This window comes from Thalassophryne amazonica, chromosome 2 (assembly GCF_902500255.1).
Source record: "Thalassophryne amazonica chromosome 2, fThaAma1.1, whole genome shotgun sequence".
Classification (NCBI taxonomy): Eukaryota; Metazoa; Chordata; class Actinopteri; order Batrachoidiformes; family Batrachoididae; genus Thalassophryne; species Thalassophryne amazonica.
In genome coordinates, this window is record NC_047104.1 from 30,422,307 (window position 1) to 30,445,004 (window position 22,698).

The following is a 22,698-nucleotide window of genomic DNA, read 5'->3' on the forward strand; positions in this document are numbered from 1 at the left end:
GCCAGGAAGTGTTTGCTGATTGTGTGCACCCTTTTGAGCTGTGTCTCTCTGGGTGGAGAGTGTTGGACTCACCTCATGTTTTCTTTCTTCACCGACTCGGTTTGTCGCAGCCACCTGGGGGGGTGTCGGCGGGGTCCCTGGGTCCGAACTGCTGCGGCTCCAGACCGTTTGCGCTGCTGAGAGCGCGCCGTGTTTTCACCTCACCAGACCGCGGACATTTTTGGTTGTTTATCACTGCACTTATTATGATTATTAAATTCTGTTATCTTTCGAACCGTGCTCTGCTTATTTCGTGCTGGGTCCTGTCAAACGCTGGGTCGGTGCTCCGACCGCGTCCGACACATAACAGGTTCATTGCATTACTTATTTTCTTTTAGACAATTGTTCACTTGCTCTCCACAAGTGTTACTTGGATCTTGCACAACTCTTCTGATAATTGTTTTCCTCTGTCAGAAATCTTGCAAGGGACACCTGGTCATGGCCGGATGATGGTGAAATGATCCTCTTTTCACTTATGGGTTATGGCCCCAACAGTGCTCACTGGAACATTCAGAAGTTTACAAATCCTTCTGTAACCAATGCCAACAGTATGGATTGCATATTGTTGCAAAACATACGATTTTGAGAGCGCTTTGTTTTTTACCCATCGAGATGTTTCTTGTGTGACTCCATGGTAATGACACACCTTTTTATAGGCATCAGTTGGTACTGAACCAGTCGATATTAATTTGCACTGACAAAGGGCAGGATTGATTTGTAATTACTGATAGATTTCAGTTGGTGTTTTGGCTTCTCATATCTTTTTTCACCACCCTTTCTCTGTGTGTTCAATGCTTTTTCCTCTGTCATTTCACATTATTGCACATAACTTAATTTTTGTATTTATTTGTTTTGGTTTCTTTGCATGTGTGAATTATTTGGTCTGTTACCGACATCTTGTTAAAAATTCATGTCAACAGCACCATTAGAAATATGTTAACTGAGAAAAATGGTGGCAGTTAAATATTTATTTTACCTGCTGTAACTGAAACATTGTAAGATGTTCTACAAAACGTATTAAATATTTTGGATTTATTAAGATCACTGTGAGGTGGATTTGGAAAAAGAAATGGAGTCAGATTTTCTTTTTATCATTATTATTATTAAATGTTGCAGAATATGTAATTTCAGGCTTTGGCATCTGTCTGTTCTCTAATGAGTCCCTTCCTTGTACTTTGTGGATTTTGAAACAATAAATTGATGTTGTTGCCCTTAAATACTAATATTCTGTAAGAGTAAAGCCCCAGTGACATTTTATCTCTTTTGGTGTCTATCCTGCTGAAGTGTCCTTCAGCAACTATAACATATGCAAGCTGAACTGGAGTTAAGAATGGCGTGACTTGAGACATTTTTCTGCACAAAAATAAGCATTACTTGACAGCTTTGGCATTAAGTTATTTTTTGCAGGTGTCATTTTTATTTTGTCATTTTGTCAGATTTGAACATTTCTTAAAATGTTTGCATGTGCAATGCATGGAGATCTGTGCACACACATCATCTGTTGCAGTAAATGTGTGAGAGTCTGCTGTGCGCGTGCACAGAGATGTTTCTGTGCAGATTGTCCAGCACGTGTTGTCACTGAGAAAGGCACTGAGAGGATTTGCTAAACTTAGCGCTCACTCCTGAGTTGCACACGCCTGCTGCGCTCACCTTTGTGCAGAACATGTTAAAACTTCTCAAAGGGAACAATGAGCACCTCCGTGCAAAATGAGCTGGCACTTTCAAACAAATAATGACTGGCTTTTCAACAAAATCTTGATGTCAGGATTAGAAAGAGCAGCACACTGAGTCTTCTGAACATGGAGCTTTTTTGCACATGACCTAAGTTTATGTGGCATTTTGCAGCAGTGAGGGTTTTTGATACAGAAATTGGGGTCATAGTTTCGTACTTGATTATTGTCATTGCTCTGCTGGCACCATGTGACACACCTGTGAGGAGGAAGTGACATGTGAAGTGAAAATCCCGCCCCTTTGTTTGTGCATAACACGCTGCACGTGTTGCTCATACACCGGGAGGATTTCTATACCTCAGAGCAGGAACCTGAAGCAACTGCCGAGGAATTATTTCTCTTTAACTTTAAAGCATTTTAAAGGAAAATGATGTTTGCAGCGAACTGTAACAGTCGAAGATTTCAAGGAGACAACAGGTGAGAACCTTTCGTTAAATTTGGATAAGGCTGGGATTGTGATCTTAGAGCAGGTTGCTCAGTGGGATAAGGAAGTGCAGCACGTTACCCGTTTGTGTTATTGGACAAGAAACGTCATCTGCATTTTTTATTTAAATTATGTTTTGCAGAAGCAATGTAAAGTTCTGGCAAAGTGGACTGATTTGGATCGTGTGATCTCTGGATCGTGTCCTGCCCTTTCTGAGTGGAGTTTGCATGTTCTCTGTGTCTATGTTGGTTTCCTCCCACAATCAAAAACATCTTTATTTAGGGTCTGCTCCTTCCTCTGCCCCTGAGCAAGGCAGCATCTCTACATCTGCAGTTGGTCTCCGGGTGCTGGACTGTGGCTGCCCTCTGCTCCTACTGGTTGGATTGTGTCTCACTGTAATAAGGATGGGTTAAATGCAGAGGACAAATTTCACTGTATGTATGTAGGACAAATAAAGGCAATTATTTTAAAATTAATTAACTTATTAATTATAAGTAATTATTAGTTAATAAAATTTTCAGGAAATTAAAAGACCTTAGATGGAATTATGTGACACTGAGGAAATAGTGGGATGCCCACAGGAAATGACACCACATTCTAATGAAATGATGTGAGAATTTGTCACAACACCCCCAGGGTTGGGTAGGATTACTTTGAAATGTAATCCAAAAGTAATCAGATTACAAGTAATCCAAATGTATGTACATACATACATGTAATCTACATGTATCCAACCTTGTATGTGTATATATATATATATATATATCAATCTTTTTTTTTTTCAAACTTAGTTGTCAATTCCAGTATCATGTCAGTTCACAATATAAGCAAATCAAATGAAAAAAGCTTCTTTGTACTCTCTGTACCTCTACACTCATATGAAAAAATAAACAAATTCAAAAAAGAAGCAAAACAAAAAATGACAACAAGAAAGTTCGAAAGGGAGTGGGAAGAAGTAAATACTTTTTAAATCCCACCCCCGGTGCACATATCTTCAGTGGTTGCTTAATTGACAGTAAATACAACTGCAGTTAATTTACAATACCTCAATATATTTACAATTCCAATAACTCATGAATAGACAACAATTTCAATAATTTATCAATATACTTACAATTTCAATAGCTCATGAATGGACTTACAATTCTAGTACCCGTGAATATGCTTACTCTTCAATCACTCATCAATATACTACAAATACTAAATAATTTAGTAAAGATACAATACAATACCTTAACTCTGATATACTTATTGTTACTAAATGATTTAATGTTTTATGATCTTAATACTATAATGACTATAGTAAGAATTTTCACTGTGTACTGTACCGTAGTAAAATGTTTTCATTGTATTTGGCTTTGAATTGGTAAATGTTTGGACATTGTTTTAAATTCCATTCTAAATTATTCCACAATCGCACTCCACACACTGAAACACACATACTTCTTCTCGTGGTTCTTACAGCTTTTGGTATAAGTTTACCATTTCCCCTCAGATTGTAGACACTTTCCCTTTCTATAAATTGGGCTTGAATGTTGGCCGGTAGAGAATTTTTACTGGCTTTGTATAGCAGTTGAGCTGTGCAGAAATCCACCAAATCAATTAATTTCAATAATTTGGACTGTAAGAAGAGTGCGTTTGTGTGTTCCAGGTAGCTTTTCTTGTGGATAATGCATACTACACGCTTTTGAAATAGTACCAATGGCCTTAGAGTACTCTTGTAATTGTTACCCCAAAACTTCTATAACATATAATAAATAAGGATAAGGATAAATTAAACTGAAGTATAAAATGTACAGGGCGTTATAGTTAAGTACCCACTTTGCTTTATTTATAATAGCTATATTTTTTGATACTTTCTTTTGTATGTAATTAATGTGGGATTTCCAGTTTAAATTCTTATCTATTACTATTCCCAAAAATTTGATTTCTGTTACCTTTTCTATTACTTTACCATCAATAGATATAGATATATTTGGATTTTCCTTGCTGTTACCAAACATCATTACTTTAGTTTTTTCAAGACTGACAGTTTATTATTGTGTATCCATATTTTAATTTTTGCCAATTCCTCATTTACAGTGTTTATAACATCGTCATAATCATCTGCATAGAAAATATTTGTATTGTCAGCAAATAAGACCAGTTTCAGCAGAGCAGATACATTGAAGTTGTCATTTATATACAGATTAAATAATTTTGGACCCAATATGGAACCCTGTGGCAGTCCACATGTGATAATTTTGCAAGATATATATATATAAAATTCAGCAGATCAAAATACATGGAAATAAACGTTTAATTTTATTTTATAGAGCCAATACAAATGTGGAAAATTTGATAAAATGGGCAGCCATGTTGTTTTATGCAAACAAGGGGGTGAACGGGTAAAGATACAACTTGGCAACAGCAATTTTAGAATCAAAATACATAAGAATCCCGCTGTTGTCTGTTTTAACAGAAAATGCCTTGGGCAGTCTACTTTTCTGAAAATGGAACCTAACTATCATGTAGAATGAGATGGTCTCCACTATTTAAAATACACATGGTGTATTAAAAAGGCCTGGGAAAGGGAAGCTTGGGATCCCCTGTTGGAGCTATTGCCTACACGACCCCGTGTTGCTGACCGAACGATTCCCCCTAAAAATCGGTCCGCCCTGCCTTCACTGTGCATGCGTCATTAGCCGCCATTCACTGATTATCGCCTCGTTTCTGCTTCAAACTGCACATCATCTATCTCAGCGACAGATATCTGAAGCTTTTGTACAACAATCATTTCCACATAAATTCAACATTATTTCATCATAAAAGATGGAGGAAGCTATCAGAGCACCGCGGCTACATAAGCTACTAGCTGATGTGTTCACTGTGCATCGGTCATTTCAAAGCGTCAACGAGTTTCGCCTTGTTTCTGTTTAAAATTGACTTTAGAATGATTTAAGAGGTTTTACGTTGTCATCTGATGGTTAATAATCCCATTAATCCCTTTGATCACTTTGGGTGAAGAGAGTCAGATTCAGATGAGCTGCTGTGGTCCCAAATGATGCATGTGCAGTGAAGGCAGGGGGACCGATTTTTAGCGGGGGACCATTCGGTCTGCGACACCAGTCCTCAGGGTTGGACTGGGAACAGATTTCGGCCCTGGCATTTTTCCTCTGGACCAGCCCACTATTGGCCCGATGAATCCACCCCCAAACACGCACACCCACCCGTCCATACTGAACCCCCAATGAACAAATACTATACACCTAAACACCATGAACACACACCTAAACACACACTTTCACTGTCATTTCACCTTGATCATAGTACAAAACGCGGACCCGGTGCCACGAGGGGGCGTCCTAATAACATTAAAGGCAATTACATATTTTGACGAAATTACAAGTTTAAATGACTATATATATATATATATATATATCATGAGGTTTATGTCACAGAAATCCTACTTTACAATCACACTGCAGTCATTGTTAAATTATTTCCTTTGCATTTATAATAAACACTTGTATTTATTTAGTGTTTGTTTTTCTGGTTGAAATAAGATATAAATAATCTACCAGACTTCAAAAAATATACAAGTTTCCATGTTATTTTATTTGTCTCAAAATAAATGTCTGAGGTTCCTTATGTTAAACAAGAAATTATCTAATCTGAAATAACAGGTGGTTTTAATACAGATGAAAGGTTTCTAAAGAACCATTTATTGATTGATTTACCTATTTTAATTACAAGTGTTCTAAACTTTTTTAACAGTAATCAGAAATTTTGAGGTAACAACAACAAAAAAACATTTCCAATGATTTTTCTTCAGAAAACTGCTCTATAAATGAGCAGTCCTGTCACACGTTAATGTTTTGTACAGATCAGTGGTTTCTGCACCAATCGGATTGGTCCAATCCATTTTGTAGAGATCAGTGGTTTCTGCCACGATTCTTCCGTGTTTTGGCCCAACGCGTCGTTCCTATTGGACAATGCCAAGGTACATCACATCTCAGAGTGTCGAAAGTTGGCGCACCTCATCTCAACAGAACACCGGCTCTGTGGTATGCAAGAGATCACTTGACCGAGGGTCTATACGTTCAAATAATTAAAAAAAATAAAAAAATACTGTCATCACTCTTCACTTTTGGTCAGTCTCTTACAACGGTGCAGCGTAAATACATGAGCTTTCCAGGAGCGCACGTCTCCTCCGGTGCGCACTATTTTTTTTGGGGGGGGGGGGCCACCCCGCCCCTTGTGATAAACTCATCGCCCCCTTAATATTTTTTTTTCTGGCGCCGGGTCTGACAAAACAGAAGCAAATGCACACAAGCGGAAAAAAGTTTTTGTGTCTCCAAAGTGTGTGTGTGAGTGAGTGAGAGAGAGAGAGAGAGGTAATGTGTAACCACTGCTAGGATTCACACAGCAGCAAATTAAGGAGCTGACGTCCGTAGCTGTTGCATTTAAAGAATAACAAAAGTAAAGCACAGTTAATTAAGATAAAAGAAACGATTCCAACCTTGTAATCAGTAGAAGAGCGGAGAGAAGTCCAGGTGCCGAGGACTCAATCCATTCACAGGGGCGGGAGCAGCCATCTGCTCTTCCTGCAATCTGATTGGCCACCCTGTATGCTTCACCATTGTCATTGGCTGTTGGTCATGTCAATCATTGTGCTCGATGTATGTCTCCGTTGTGTGATCAAACGGAAACAAAACTGAAACCTAGAATAAGACTGCGCCGTGTATGAAACACTACAGAACTTTTATTTTGACACAAATTCAGGAAGTGGCTCTGCAGCTGCGCCGATTAAATGCTGTAGCTTCACCGATCACGGACTTTCCTCGTGTTGACAGCAGCGCACGGTTCGAGAACACTGTATATTTCCATAATCTCTATAAATATGGGACGGCCGGCCCACGCACGTCTAAACGTGCAGCGGCCCACCGGGCAAATGCCCAAAATCACAGATTATCAGTCCGAGCCTGCCAGTCCTGGGTAAGAGGTTGAAAATGAGTGATGAGTGAGTATTAAAAAGGATGACTAGAGAGTGAGTATTTATCTTCCCAGATTGACTTAGATGGCAGAAAAAAAGGCTACAGATTTTAAAGTTCCCCCCATTTCATCTGAAGCTAGATCCAGCCTTGGCAAAAATAATTCCAGTCTAACTTTGGAGACTTGATGTCTGTCTCGTTTTCTAGCTAGTCTTGTGGTATTATGGCGGTCTTATTCATTATCCTGATTCAAGTCAGATTCATTCCATTTTTTTGCTGCACCATAGCAGCTTCACAGCCCTGTGGTGGTATGCACCCACCTATTTGGGAAGTGACACCTTATCTTAACTGGGTTAGTGCCACAGTTGATCATTACCTCACGCCTTCAGGAGGCCGTGTTTGGTTTCTGGCACAATGCCATTTAGAAAACAATCTCTGACTCAGTCTTCCTTCATCCAAATTTAAGAAATGCACACACTATTCTTCTTCAAAGAGTAAAAGTATATGGTATTGATCCGATACCAAGTAAATACAGGCCCAGTATCGCCGATATTGATACCGATGCTGATACTTTTCATATTTAAGCTTCATAGATCCAAAGGATCCAAAAGACCTAGGATAGAATTTTGCCAAACATTGTACGTGACAACAAAACACTTTATTATCACAATCAAGTTTTGTTTAAAAAAATATCACTCAACACAACTTAAAACAAAATCTCCTGAGATAGAGGGCTGACAAACCACAATACAAGGGTGCGCTGCTCCGCATTGTGTGACACAGCGCAGCGCTGCTCTTACAGAGAGTAGACTTTGATGAATCTGCGTGCGCAGCAGTCAGTGCGTGCAGGAGAGAAACAAAGCTTGAGTATCGATGTTTTTACATGAGGATCGTTCAATAGCAATACCAGAGTTGGTATCGATATTAGGATTGATCCGCCCACCTCTAACTGATGGTGTAGAGTTGGTATCTTCATTGACTTTGGGTGCCCATCACAGTCCCAGCCCAAGGTAGAGAACGAGGGTCAAATTGAACATCTGAACAAAAATACATCACTTTCCTTCTTATCCTTCTTGGTGGCAGACACCAGAAAGTTTCAGTGTTTATTCTCAGAACATCATTTACAGTAAATGCTGCTGCTGCTTGGTTCAGTTTTCGTTTTCAGCACTCCAGTGTAGAGCTCCTCTAATGCTGTCAGGGACATAATGGACGGATACATTTTGTCCAGTAAACTCTTTGCCATCACTCGATAGCATTTTCTTTTGCACATGAGCACTCATGTATGAATGCAATCACTGAAGTGCTTCTGTTCAAGGTCAGGCTAAACACTTTCACGAGCTGCCATGAACATTGGTTGATGTATTTTTGAATGATTCAGACAAACATCCAATATGCAATTGTAAACATAAGTCCATGAAAAGTGGTCACATCTTTCACTTACATTCATTCTGGTGGGCAGTATGTCTCATGGCCATGTCCTCGGTCTGTTTGATAACTTCATGTGTCCTCTGGGACGCCATGATGCATACTGTTCTTTTGCTTACCACGCAACAGAGACAAAACACAGTTTTACTTTAAGACATACTGTTTCAGATATACAACACGAGCAGTCACCACATATAAATGTCAAATGCAACATTTTTCAACCAATCACATAACTTTACCGATCCACGCTCAGGGCAACAGCCCGCCCATCTGGGTGCTTGGTCGAGTGCAGGCGGAAGACGTAGGGAGAGCGCGGGGTGAGGGCAGCTTGCAAGCTGTCGTAGTAACTCTCTGTTCAGTGAAGGCATCTTTTGATATCTAAAATTGAAGTCCGTTTCCTGTCAGTCTTTGAGTTTTGTCTTCTGAGTTCACACCCCTCATTAAACTACCAGGAGGTGGGAAAACCTCCAACAAATCTTTCATTTTTTTTGTATCCGCTTATAAAAATTAAGGGTCACAGGGCAGCTGGGTCCTGCATCAGCAGTCACTGCAATAGAGACACGCGGTCATCCACCGACATCAATAGCCATTGACATTTTTGTGTTTTCCATATATACATATGCATGTAAACTGAACAGCCTGTTTTTTGTTCAGACTTCTGTTCATTCAAAGTAGATTAGATGTGATACAATTTATGATTACAGATGTTATGTATGTGTATTTTAGACATGAAAGTCTCCATTTAGCATATTCTTTTTTCTACAATATTATGCCTGATAAAATTTGTGAACAGATATAGAAATAAAATTTTCATTTAGTTAGAAATCTTTTTTCTCCATCCCATGTGGGTCTACAGATTTTCAGAAAGATTAGCAATCATTTGATTTGAATAAAATGTGAAGAATTAGCAATCACAAGAAACTTATAAATGATTAAATATATACAGACTGTACAGAAACAGTACTGTACAGTACATTTTCAGTGATTTATAACAAACTCCTGAGTTTAAGCACACTGTGCTGCTGAAATAATTTTTCATACACATACAAACACACCGTAGTCCAGGTTCAAATTTATCAAAATGCAGGTGGAACTGTCTATTACCCAGGAATAAATGATCAATTATAAGAAAAGGTGGTGGGTGAACAAACCATTCTGTGTTTTGTACGCGGCTTATATCCTCCTCGACATCGCCTTCGTTGGTGTTATCATTCCCTGACAGCTGCACTTCATCCTCGTCTTCTGTCTCGTACGGCTCAAACATATACGGTTGGAGCCCCTCATTATCTTCACCGTCGTTTCGTTCATCAGAAACTTCCTCATCTTCTTCAAAAACAATCAATATGTCACTTAAATCTTCGCTATAATCTCTCCCTGTCTTCGCTGTCTGTGTCTGCTGTGTTGGTAAACAGATCCTCGCTTTGACACCTTTACTTGCATGACATCATATCCATCGCAGCCATAAATTAGATCAAGCTCAGAGGCGGTAAATACAAAGTCTCATATGGGTGATGAAACATCTAAATCCTTGTTCAGTGTAATTTTATGGTAAAAAAAAAACAAAGACAACATGTGGAAAAAGCTTTTTTTATTCTTCAAGAATATGTAAAAACGTCATGGTTTGGCAGGGACCCTTTAAGGATCCAGTGACCGATTTCATATTATTTACTTTAAGACTCAATAAAATGTTGTTGACATAGAAAACCTGTCAATCCTGCTTTTAGCACACAGAAAATTCACAAGAGGTATCGATAAGGGACTCGATAAGGAATCGGTAATGGTATCGATATTGATCAAATCTTATCAATATCAATCAATCAATCAATTTTTTTTTTTATATAGCGCCAAATCACAACAAACAGTTGCCCCAAGGCGCTTTATATTGTAAGGCAAGGCCACACAATAATTATGTAAAACCCCAATATCCATCCCTAATCAAAACCAAGCAGCTCCACAGACATTTAACAGCATTTTGGGTTTAATATGTTTTTGTTTTTTTTTTTTGGTCTGGCAAAGGTTTTGGAAGAGCTTATGGAGTCATGAGGTTACCGGAGAGAGGTGTTTGGTGATACCAATATCTTTCCAGGTGAACAAAGGTCCACGTCTTTAGGGTCCTGGTGCTGCCTGTCTTGCTGTGTGGTTGGGAGACTTATATTTTGGCTGTGTGGCCTGTTTGTCTGTGTATGATCCAGCACACAGGGACCTGAGTGTTGAGGACACCAGTGGCTGGAGGAGGCCAAGGAGATGTCCAAGTTTCACCTGTCTGCAGCAGACAGATGGTTATTTTAGAGGTGTGAGAATGCACCAGTTCTCTGCCTGGGTGGTTGCCATCCAGAACACAAGGTGGTTCCGTGGTGTTGGCATCAGTGCACGCTCCCAGACTTAACTTGAAAGGTTTTGGCACATGTTCACTTGCTACATGCACTTTCTGGCACAACCCTACTCATTTGTCTCAGCTTGTACTGTGCACTGGCTTCTACACCCCCAGTACTGTATGAGGAAGTCAGGATGGGCACAGAAGCATGTGTGGAGGGTGGTAGAATATTATTTCTACTACATGTATCACACTGGTGATGTGTGTGGTAGTAGTCCATGGGCCAAGCAGGTTTTCGGTACCACTTAAGGGGGAAAAAAAATGACATTTAGAATCCAGCCTCAGTGTATTATGGCCTACACAAAAATGTATGATAGCCATCCCAGGGTGGTAGCTGTAGCCAGCTAGGGGTCAATGAAGAATTACACAGAGGTCAAACTTTAAAAATGCTCCAATCATGTTGGAAACTATATCACATTACTTGTCTGATCATAACAATTCCAAAAAGGTATAGTTTGGACTGTCTATGACGGAATGTTCTGGAGTTATGGGGTAAAAACAACGAAAATGGTGACAAAGGTCAATTTCAGTTTGTACACAGGTCAAATATTAAAGTTGCTCCAATTTCAGTAAAAAAAATATGCAAATTATTGTTTGGGTTAATAGGGTTCTAAAAAGGAATAGTTTGCACCATCTGTCATGCTTAGTTATCATGTTACAGGGTAACATATGTCACATGTCATAGAATTCAATGGATGTTGACTTTGTTTGACCTTTACTTTGGAGACAAAGCATTCAGCACAGTCAAGACTATTCCATTTATTGATCCTTTTATTTCAACCAATAATTTGCATCATTTTTTGCTGAAATTGGAGCAACTTTAACTTTTGACCCCTGTACAAACTGAAATTGACCTTTGTCACCATTTTTGCTGTTTTTACCCCTTAACTCCAGAACATTACATCATATAAAGTCCAAACTATACCTTTTTGGAATTGTTATGATCAGACAAATAATGTGACATAGTTTTCAACATGATTGGAGCATTTTTAAAGTCTGACCTCTGTGTAATTCTTCATTGACCCCTACCTGGCTACAGCTACCACTGTGGGATGGCTCACATACATTTTTGTGTAGGTCATGATACACTGAGTCTGGATTCTAAGTGCTGTCCCCCCTCCCCCCTCCCCCCTTGAGTGGTACCGATTAGGTCAAAATTCATGACTGGCTCATGGACTATAGGAATGATGGATTGGTTCAACTTTCTGTGTCTGCAGTAGCGATGGACATGTTTGCAGACAAAATCAGACAGAAACAGTGTTTTTTTTTATCATAAAGTGGCTGCCAGATCTACACTAGAATTTAATCATTTGTATTCTTGGGCAGAAGGAACGTTTTCACTGCATTTACTGATAATTGGTTCTTTTGTGTTAGTGTAATCTTGCTAAGAAATTAGTGAAGTGAAAACATAAGCTCATTAGCTGGGTAATTACTGCATTTCTTACTGTCTGTATTTCCTTTGTGGTAAAGGATGAGAGAACAGACAACATAATCTGACCTCAAAAACAACATAAAATCTAGTCGACGCTGCAGAGATTTGAAACCATAAAGACAAACTAACTAGCTTGATTTAATATTTCAGATCTGGTAATTGAGTTGTGTAATGACTAAATGATTCTGGAAATGTTCAAAGTATTTAATTATGTGGACAGACACACCCACCACACTTTATTCCTCAGTAAATGTGTCCCATATTCAACGCCTCATTGCAGGAAACTGCATGAGTGTCGGAAATGTCCACCAAAATGTGTGTGTGTGTTTTCTTGACTGTAATTTTCAGATGATGTCATATCTGCTGTCAGAGTTCAGCCACGGGCGTTTGTCCTTGTTTTCACCTGACTTGAATATCTCCTATGATTATTACCCACAGTGCATCTGTTATGGACAAAGTCACATTGTGGCTTTATGTTTCTTTGTCAGATTCTACACGTTCTGTAGTTTAAGTCAGGATCAAGTGATGGGCACGTGTAAACCTGTCATGTCAGGGTCAAGTGATGTCAGCAAATCCCCCAAGAGACAAAGTGTTACTTTATAACTCTGCTGCATTATCTCATGTTTAACCTCACAAACAGAACAAAAACATCTGCATTTCACTGACCTTTGAGAGGTCATAAAGAGGTCACCACAACTGCTGGTGTGAATCACTGCAAAACTGTGTTGTGATGGAAGGTAAAAGTCGGGAAATCAAGCACCCCTAAACAGCTGAGGTACATTGTTGGAAAAGTTCTTGTGCTTTATTATTTTTCATTATTATCATGATGGGAGAATGTAGAGTTTTCTTTTAATTCATGTCATGTATGCCGAATATATATTGTGCTAACTTTACATTTACGTGTGACCACTTAATGCTGAAGGTTTTTCATGTGAAAAGACAAAAGGCAGCTCTCCTTAGGGAATAAGATAAGAGAAGGCCACTCTCCTCCATTTCAGAAAAATATGTTTGTCTTGGTCAACCTTGAGTAGATAAGTCTGGCAGCTGTATCGGAGACGTGGGCAGTATTGTTGCTAGCCCCTCCAATGCGATCCAGGCTGGATATATTCTGAGGTTTTGCTAATGTGCCTCAGTGATGGCACTCCCGTGGTAATAAAGACTTCACATTGAAGCAAGACATCTGTCTTCCTCTTCCTCTGCCGCGAGTCAGAGCGGTTATTCTTATTTTTCTGACAAACATCCTTCATTTCGTTTTGATTAGACTCAAGTCATGTTTGGCAGCATATGCTGGTTTCACACTTGGCCACCTCCACAGCACCACAGAAATGCCTTGGGTCCTGGATGGCAACCGCCCAGGCATGCAGTCAGTCCCAACCAGGTGAGGCGTGGACTTGTCCACAGCCTTCTCCAGTCACTGGGGTCCTCAACACTCAGGCACCTGTGTGCTGAATCATGCACAGAGAAACGCACCACATAGTCAAAATGTCAAAGCTGAAGCTCCTGTTGTGATGGTGTCTGATTGCTACAGTGTCCCAGTTTTCGTGTGTTCCCTTGGGTTGGTGCCATCCGGCTGTCTGCATGGTTTTCTGTGTGCGGCCGTCATCCGGTCCCCCTGTGTGTCTGCCTGCCTGCGTCCCAAGTCTTTGGTGTGTGTGTGTGTGTGTGTGTGTGGGCACACTCCCGGTGCATGTGTGTCTGGTGCATGTGTGCATCAGTCCTGTGTGGGTGTGCGTTCTGTCTCTGGTGGCCCTGTATGTGTGTATGGTGGAGTGTCTCCCGCTGTCCGTCTCCTTCAGAATGTCTGCACCTGTGGCCCTTGTCTGTGTGTTGTAGATGTCCTCCTCTTCTGTGTGAGTCCCATGTGTGTGTGTGCGTGTGTGTGAGGGCGTGCGTGTCCCTGGGCAGTGTTTGCTTGCTGTATGTGTGAGTCTGCTTTCCTGGTTCATGTCTGAAGTCCAGTGTGTGTCTCTGTCTTATCTTGACTGTGTGTTTGTGGTCCGTGATGTGTGCTCCCCTGCGTAGGTGTGTCATTCAGTGTGTCCAGCCAGTGATCTGCAGTCCTTTACGTTGTTGTCATTCCTGTTGTGCCATTACGATGTTCTGCCCTCCCACTCTGGTTTTCTGATTATTGCTCTTGTGTTATTCTTGTTTTTCATAGGGTTGCCTTGTATATCACAGGTTTTATTTTGTGTGTAATTATTGTGTACATCTTTGATCTTGTTTTCAGGTTTTGCACTACTGTGGTTATTGATTCATGGTTTACTGTTGATCTCTGTTTATGTGCCTCTTAGTTCCAAGGAATTTTCATATTGTTGTGTACTTGTGTTTGGATGTGACATTCTGGATTTGATTTGATTTTCCACATGTGGTCTTATGTTTTTTCCTCTCGTGATTTCATTCTGATTGGTTCCCCACACCTGTTGTTAATTTGTCAGTCAGGTTATATACTGCGTATATACTGTGCCTGTGTTTGCCGCCAGTCTGTTAACATTTGTTATGGATTGTTCGTCTGTGTCATCAGGTGATTTCCTGGTTTGTAAATACTGTTTGGTTTTCCTCCACTGTGTTCCTGCCACCTGGTCCTTGTAATCCACTTCTGGATCCTCCCTCTGTCATCCACCATGTCTTTATATATTATATGTTGCATTTTGGCCTGATAACATGCACACAAGTTGACACAAATGGGTTTGAATGCGTATAAAACGTAACCATCCTCACCTGTGATCTGTTTGCTTGTAATCAGTCTGTGTACATAAAAGGTCAGTGAGTTTCTGGGCTCCTGACACACCCTTGCATCTTTCATCCAGTATCATCCATCTTTCATCCATTCACTGATGTTTCTGGCTTCTGAATCATAGGGAAAGCAAAAGAATCCTCTAAAAATCTGCAGGAAAAGGTAACAGAACTGTATAAAACAGGAAAAGGATGTAAAAACGTATCCAGGGGATTGAGAATGCCAATCAGCATTATTCAAACTCTAATCAAGAATTGGAAAATGACGGAAATCAAACCATATCAGGTAGGTCAGGTAGACCAACAAAAAGTTCAGCAACAACTGCCAGGAAAATTGCTCGGGATGCAAAGAAAAAAGCACAAATAACTTCAGCTGAAATACAGGACTCTCAAAAAAGTGGTGAGCCTGTTTCAAGATGCACAATAAGGAGACACTTGAAGAAAAATGGGCTACAATACGCCAAACAGCAAAGAGAAGAAAGTAATTTGGAGGGATAAGACCAAAATTGAACTTTGTAGCCACAACCATAAACATTACATTTGGAAAGGAGTCAACAAGGCCTATGATGAAAGGTACATCATTTGTGCTGTGAAGCAGAGAGGTGGATTGCTGATGTTTTGGGGATGTGTGAGCTACAAAGGCACAGGAAACATGGTCAGAATTGATGGCAGGAAGAATTCAGCATGTTATCAGAAAATACTGGAGGAAAATTTTCACGTATCAGCCTGGAAGATGTGTGTGGGATGTACTTGGACATTCCAACATGAGTAAAAACACAAGGCCAAGTCAACCTGTCATTGGCTACAGCAGAATAAAGTGATGCAAATGTATGTAAATTTTGATCTGGGTCATTTGGGTACTTCCTGTTGTCATTATGATTTAAAAACAGTAAACACAGTTGTCTGATGATAAATGGTTTCACCCAACCACTAACCATGAGTGAAAAAAGTTTTTGTGTTATCATTCATATTCTCTGAGAAACTGCCAAAAAATCAAAAATTCTGCCAGGGTATGTAAACTTAAGAGCACAACTATAAATAAGTCAACAAATTAATGAATAAAGACCAGAGTTTCTCCTACATCTCTAGCAGTAAAGTATAAAAAAATCACTTGAGTCTTACTCTAAATTAAAATTGTCAGATCATTAGAAATGTTAAGTCTGTGTGTGGTCATGTCTTTGATGATGTTGATTGCTGCATCAAGTATTGGCCTATACAAATTTCTTTACTTGTACTTTTACTTGCTTGTGTGAAGCGCCTTGAGGTAACTTTGTTGTGACTATATAAATGAAAATAAATTGAAATTGAAAGTTGAAAAATTCTTTGAACGTCGATGGCTCATACATAACCAGTAACTGAAATTCTGCAGACAAAAACACCTTAATAATCTTCATTGTTTTGTATCACCATTAAAAGCATATTATGTTAATACTTCACAATTTTCAAAAACAGCCACCCAAGTAGACAAAGGCAGTGATACACAGTCTGTGAGTCACAGCGTTTGATTCATCATATATAAAATTTAAGCTTCCATGAAATGAAATATTAAACTTACCTACACATAGAAGCTGCAACTTCTGCTTTATTTTTGATGCTCTTTGTAGTTCTTTCTTTCTGAGTCGGTAAAGGGAGAGTAGCATCTCTGGTTGCTGAAATCTGCCAACATGGCCAACTGTTGAGTGATGTAACCCCTTGAAATTTCTGCTTGTGTACCTTTCAAAGTCTTGTACTTTGTTGGAACATATTCTACAAAAAAAACAAAACAAAACAATGCACGTCTTCTCTGAAAATGGTACTACTTTGCACTTTTGGACAGGAAGATACACATAAAATACACTTTTTCTTCATCCAAAGACGACATGACCTGTTCACTGTAGGCAGCCATATTGTCCCCACACGTGACGTGTGTTACAGCGAATGTCATTGGCGAATTGCTTGTAATCAGTGGAATGCTTGGTGAGTTGTGTTCAAGGCTTAGCAGGTATTTTTAACATCTAAACAATCAATTAAAGCTTAAATTACTCATTAATGTACCAAGAGATTGCGTGTGAAAAGTAACTGAACATGTCCTGTACTACTGTCTACCAAATGTACAAAAATCATGGCCACCCTTTTCATACCTCATGCAAACAACACCATACAAGGTCTGTCAATAAAGTATCGTACCTTTTTATTTTTTCAAAAACTATATGGATTTCATTCATATGTTTTTACGTCAGACAAGCTTGAACCCTCGTGCGCATGCGTGAGTTTTTCCACGCCTGTTGGTGACGTCATTCGCCTGTGAGCACGCCTTGTGGAAGGAGTGGTCCCACCCCGTCGTCGGATTTTCATTCTCAGCAAACAGCTGAACTACTGCCCTTTGTTCCATGAAATTTTTTTCAGGTGCTCTGCCAGACAACCAGCTGGAAACCATTTCGAAGATTTGGTTGTTTTTCGGTGAAAATTTACGGGCTTCACAGAGATTAAGGACTGTTACTACAGCTTTAAGGATGCCCCACAATGGCGCATGGCGCGCCGCGCTCCGAGCTGTGACGACGAGGCAGAAAACGCCAGATCATTTCTAAGCTGATGGCTCTGTGGATACGAGACCGTCGTGTGCACTTTCTCTGGTTATCACAAGAGCTGGACATCAGCCATTTTCCGGCAGATTTCACTTTTAACAAGAGATTTTGTCATGGAAAGCCGCGTGGAGGCTTCGTGCTTAACGACCGATTCGCTGTTTGAGCGAGACAAAGGAACACCTCCGTTTCGGCATGTCATGGGACAAGTTAGGACATGCCCAGCTCTCCACAATTTCTCTGATACTTACTGGACTGGTAAGCATTGAAAGCCAAGATAGGCATCCCATGACAGGCCGAAACGGAGGTGTTCTTTGTCTCGCTCAAACAGCGAATCGGTCATTACGCACGGCTTTCCATGACAAAATCTCTTGTTAAAAGTGAAATCTGCCGGAAAATGGCTGATGTCCAGCTCTTGTGATAACCAGAGAAAGTGCACACGATGGTCTCGTATCCACAGAGCCATCAGCTTAGAAATGATCTGGCGTTTTCTGCCTCATTGGCGCAGCTCGGAGTGCGTCGCAGCTCAGAGCACGGCGCAGCTCAGAGCGCGGTGCGCCGAGCGTCCTTAAAGCTGTAGTAACAGTCCCTATTCTCTGTGAAGCCCGTAAAATTTTCACCGAAAGCCAGATAAATTTTTCAAATGGTTTCCAGGTGCCAGTCTCTAACAGCTTCTGAAAAAATTCTGATGGAAAAAAAGTCCAAATCATTCCGCCATTTCCAGACAATGAAAATCCGATGAGGGGGCGGGACCACTCCTTCCACAAGGCGTGCTCACAGGCAAATGACGTCACTGACAGGCGTGGAAAAACTCACGCATGTGCACGAAGGTTCAAGCTTGTCTGACGTAAAAACATATGAATGAAATCCATATAGTTTTTGAAAAAAATAAAAAGGTACGATACTTTGACAGATCTGGTACATTGGGACGGCTGGGTGTCTATACTGTATCTGTGCTGTGTAGCTATGATGAAGGAAACAAAAAGAAAAACTTACATGTCCACACATTTTTTATGTCCATCCAAGAATGAACATTATTGCGAAAAAGTATTTCCAACATTCAAATTTCTATACCTCCAGCAAATACAGCTATATGAAATCTACAAATCTGCTGCAGGACGCAGAAATGTTTTGTATGCTGGCATCCCAATCTAGTAAATATTGAAATTATTATTATTTCAGTTATATTTATATATGTAGGCATCAATATATATGTGACTGAGTACATATGACCTTTGAATTTTTAGGAGTGCATTGTCAGATCTCCCAGCTGTAGACTGGCACTGAGAGTCCGTCTGTGTGCTGGATTATTTTGGCTCAGGACAGATTAGTTAATTATAGACACCTGCTGTCTAAGCGTGGTGGCCCTTGTCAGGTGTTGAAGCATGAGGTCAGCTTGATGGGGAGGAGAGGGTGAGGTCAGGCGTGCGCTGTATGAATGAGAGACAAATGTTCTGCATGTGTTCTTAGAACATCTTCATTTGAAATGACTGACAGTGGAAGTTGTGTACTTCAACAAACAGCCTGTTAAGACTGAAAAACAGCTCAAAGCTGCTGTTAATACAAGGAAAAGGATGAGGGGGTGCCTGGAAAGAAAAAATAAATAAGGGCCCCTTCTCACATAACGTGCTTTAAGCCGACTAGCACACGGAGGAATTGCATGCCATTCGTGAAAAATCAGAGCCGCCTCTAACGCCAGAGAGAGAGAGAGAGAGAGAGAGAGAGAGTGCCCTGGGAGAGCCCATTTGATCCCTCTCGCGGCAGGTGTCGGTCAAATTCCAGGTGACACACACGAACATCTGACACTGCTCGCTTGACACTTAGAGAATGTGTGGCCATTTGTGCTGTCAGCACAAAAATAATGAGCAGATGAACATTTTCGAGCTGGATGTGAAATTTGTCTAAGTGCTTCCAAGACTGTGGAGTTGCAAAAAGCAACATGTGGTGTATGTGTCTCGCATGTGTGCGCGTGTGCCACCCCCCCCCCCCCCCCCCCCCCCCAGACATGATCACATTCGGGCTGGACAGCCATGTCAGAGCGCACACAGCACAGCGAGCCACCTGCCAGCTGATCACAGCAAACTGACAGCTGGATGATGGCTCAATGCACACGACGTGTCACATAACAAACAGACCACAGGCAGGGCAGGTATATTAATAATTACTACACTACCTACATACACAATTACATAACAAATAACAAAAAAAAAAAAAATATATATATATATATATATATCACATAACACAGAGTGACACATTGGTGTGTGCGCTGGATGGACAGGGGGCGTGTCCGCTGACAGCAGCTGCTGTTGAGATCTCTGGTTGTGGACGTCCCAGCTGGGGACAGCCATGAACATGAACTGCCAACTGTGATGCACGTGTGTCTGCTTTCTGTCCTCACGTGGACATACATAAAAACATATATCGCTGCTGCAATGGGCAAGCGCATGGTGCGCACATTGACAGACTGCCCAAAGTGAAACGGACCGTCAGATCATAACACGCAGTGGGCAATCTGAATGTCATGTCACCCACGTGAGCTCTGTTCCACATGGCACGGTGTCTGTCTTGCTGTCCCGGGCCGGACATGCCGGGCCAGCAGATGTGGACATGATACGAGCAAACTGCTTGATTCATGTCTTGTCATGACTGTACATCTATGACCATGGGTCATCTACAGAGGAACAGATGGTTCATATTTGTATTGCCTACTCGATAAGAGAGATTCAATAAAATGCGGTGGTTTTTTATGGTGTGTGGTTTTATTTAAAAAAAAAATGCATTTATCTCATTGTTGATTTCAGGCATTTTATGCATCGTTTATAGAACAGTGATCGTAGCGCAGTGGCAAAGTTTCTGGTTGGCAATCAGAGCTTTTGTAAATTGCAGGTTTGAATCCTGTTAGTGGCATGCATTTTTTTATTTTATGTTTTTTCCACTGCAGCTGCGTGATGTGGTTCCACATGCTCCCATGAGCATGCATGAAACCTGTCACTGTTGCGCCGGGCTGCATGATTCACCTGATTCCTACTTATTTGTGCTATGTGTGAAGGGGCCCTAAAACTTTCCCACAGGTTGTGAATGTTTGTGGTATTAATGGTCTCTGTAGCATCGGTCGGCCAAGCCTATTTGTGTTTCTTTCCTCGTCTTTCTTTTTCTTTATTCACATCATTTCTTCCATGTTTACACAGGAAGCACCAATAACAATGAAAAATGGATCATAATGATGACAAACCTGTCCAGCAACACTGTCATATCATGTGACCTTTCCAGTGATGACCTTTCTAAGATGAAGTCTGCAGCAGATATCATGCACAGTTATGAGATGGATGCACATCAGCCCATAAGAAAGACTCCATTTGATTACACACAAGTTTCTTGTTTGCTTTGGCAAGAAGCGATGCGCTGCGGTGCAGCACAGCAAGTATGGAAGTATGCTCCCCTGTTTGCTGCTTTAAATGGAAAAGAGCTACAGCTGTCTATGTACTCTGTGTAGTGGCCAAATAGCTGTCTCTCACGTCACTTCACGTCATGTAGGCATGACACATTCTGGGCACAACCATTCAATGGGTGTGTTTGACAAAGCATGCAGATGTCCAGGTCAGGACATCACAAAAGTCCAAAACAAACCCATTCAAGCCAAAATTTTTCTTATAGCAGGAAAGTTTGAAACCGTTAATATTTGTTCTGATGGAAAAGCAATAGTCACTTCTCTGTTTTTATTGTATGACAAAAATGTAATCACTGTGTTCATCAGATTTAAGACTTGAAAGGTCACTCAGGTAAAACAACACCTGTGTATATACAGTAGGTGTCATAACACATATGTATGACACAGAGTCATACAAATGCTTTCTTTGTAATTCAATATTATGGCTCAAGAAACTTTGACATTTAAACAAGTTTGACCAAAATTGAACCACTTTATCCTTGATTATTTAACCCACCCCATGTGTAATCCATATTGCTGCACTTTGACATAACAGTTACAAAGTTAACCCTTGAACTTCACCCAAACGCTGGAAGTCATGTGATCAAGAGACAAGAGATGTATAATATCCTCATATCTATATTATAACAGCCAAGTGGCCTCTGTGTGCATGTGTGCATTTATGCATGCAATCATCTATATATTAAAAGTGAAGTGGTGTCTGTGTACACATGTATGCTTGCGTGATTTCATTTAGTAAGTTAACCTTAAGTTTGACCCTTTTGTGTGCTGAAAGGTATCGCCATAGAACTGCTACATGTGAAAGTACAACAGTCTGCAATGATGATTTGCAGGCTTTTTGACACCCTTAAAAAAAAAAAAGACAGTTTTGCAAGTTGTTCGTGATAACGTCGCCACATGACGTGATGGCTTAAAACTTTATGATATATTCTGGTTCCTCTCATCAAGCCCTTTAATTTGGTGTATTGAACAACATGTTTTACTCAAATCTGAAATTTGACCTACCTTAGGTCACCTTTGACCTCAAGGTAAACCCTGAAGGGTCATGATTGATTGTGTATCCCAGGTAATAGCTTTTTGGGGAATGCCATTCACTATATTTGTGGCATAGTTTGAGGCAAAATTTCAAAAATTGTTACTAGGAAAGTTGTTTTAGTGATTGACCTTCCTGTGACCTTAACCTTTGACCTTGATCCTTTTGTGTGCTGTAAGGTATCTTTCTAGGACTGGTATATATGAAGTTGCAAGAGTCTGCAGTGTAAACTGTGTGCTCCAGAATGAGTTAAATGTGAAAAATGCATTGATTACAAAAAAAAAAGATCATACTGAGTAACAGATCTTGCAAAAACTTCATTTTTGGCAACATAATAAAATAATAATAATAATATTGATAATGACAATAACAGTAACACTCACTCATCTTCAACCGTTTTTCTTGGGTCGGATCGCGGGGGCAACAGCTCTAGCAGGGGACCTCAGACTTTCCTTTCCCGTGCCACATTGACCACCTCTGACTGGGTGATCCCAAGGCGTTCCCAAGCCAGTGTGGAGATATA

The 22,698-nt window shown here is 40.4% G+C and overlaps 1 protein-coding gene across 2 annotated transcripts in view; it reads left to right on the plus strand.

Annotated features, from left to right (window-relative positions):
• Positions 1–1,957: 1,957 nt before the first annotated feature.
• The window catches only part of LOC117523189 (excitatory amino acid transporter 2-like), an 88,860-nt gene continuing 68,119 nt past the window's right edge, over positions 1,958–22,698 (plus strand). The window contains exon 1 of one of the 2 annotated variants that reach the window (XM_034184636.1): positions 1,958–2,186. In XM_034184636.1, coding sequence (XP_034040527.1) covers positions 2,137–2,186 — 50 coding nt within the window. In that variant the 5' untranslated portion in view covers positions 1,958–2,136. The remainder of the gene's footprint in view (positions 2,187–22,698) is intronic. The other variant, XM_034184645.1, reaches the window with a different exon arrangement.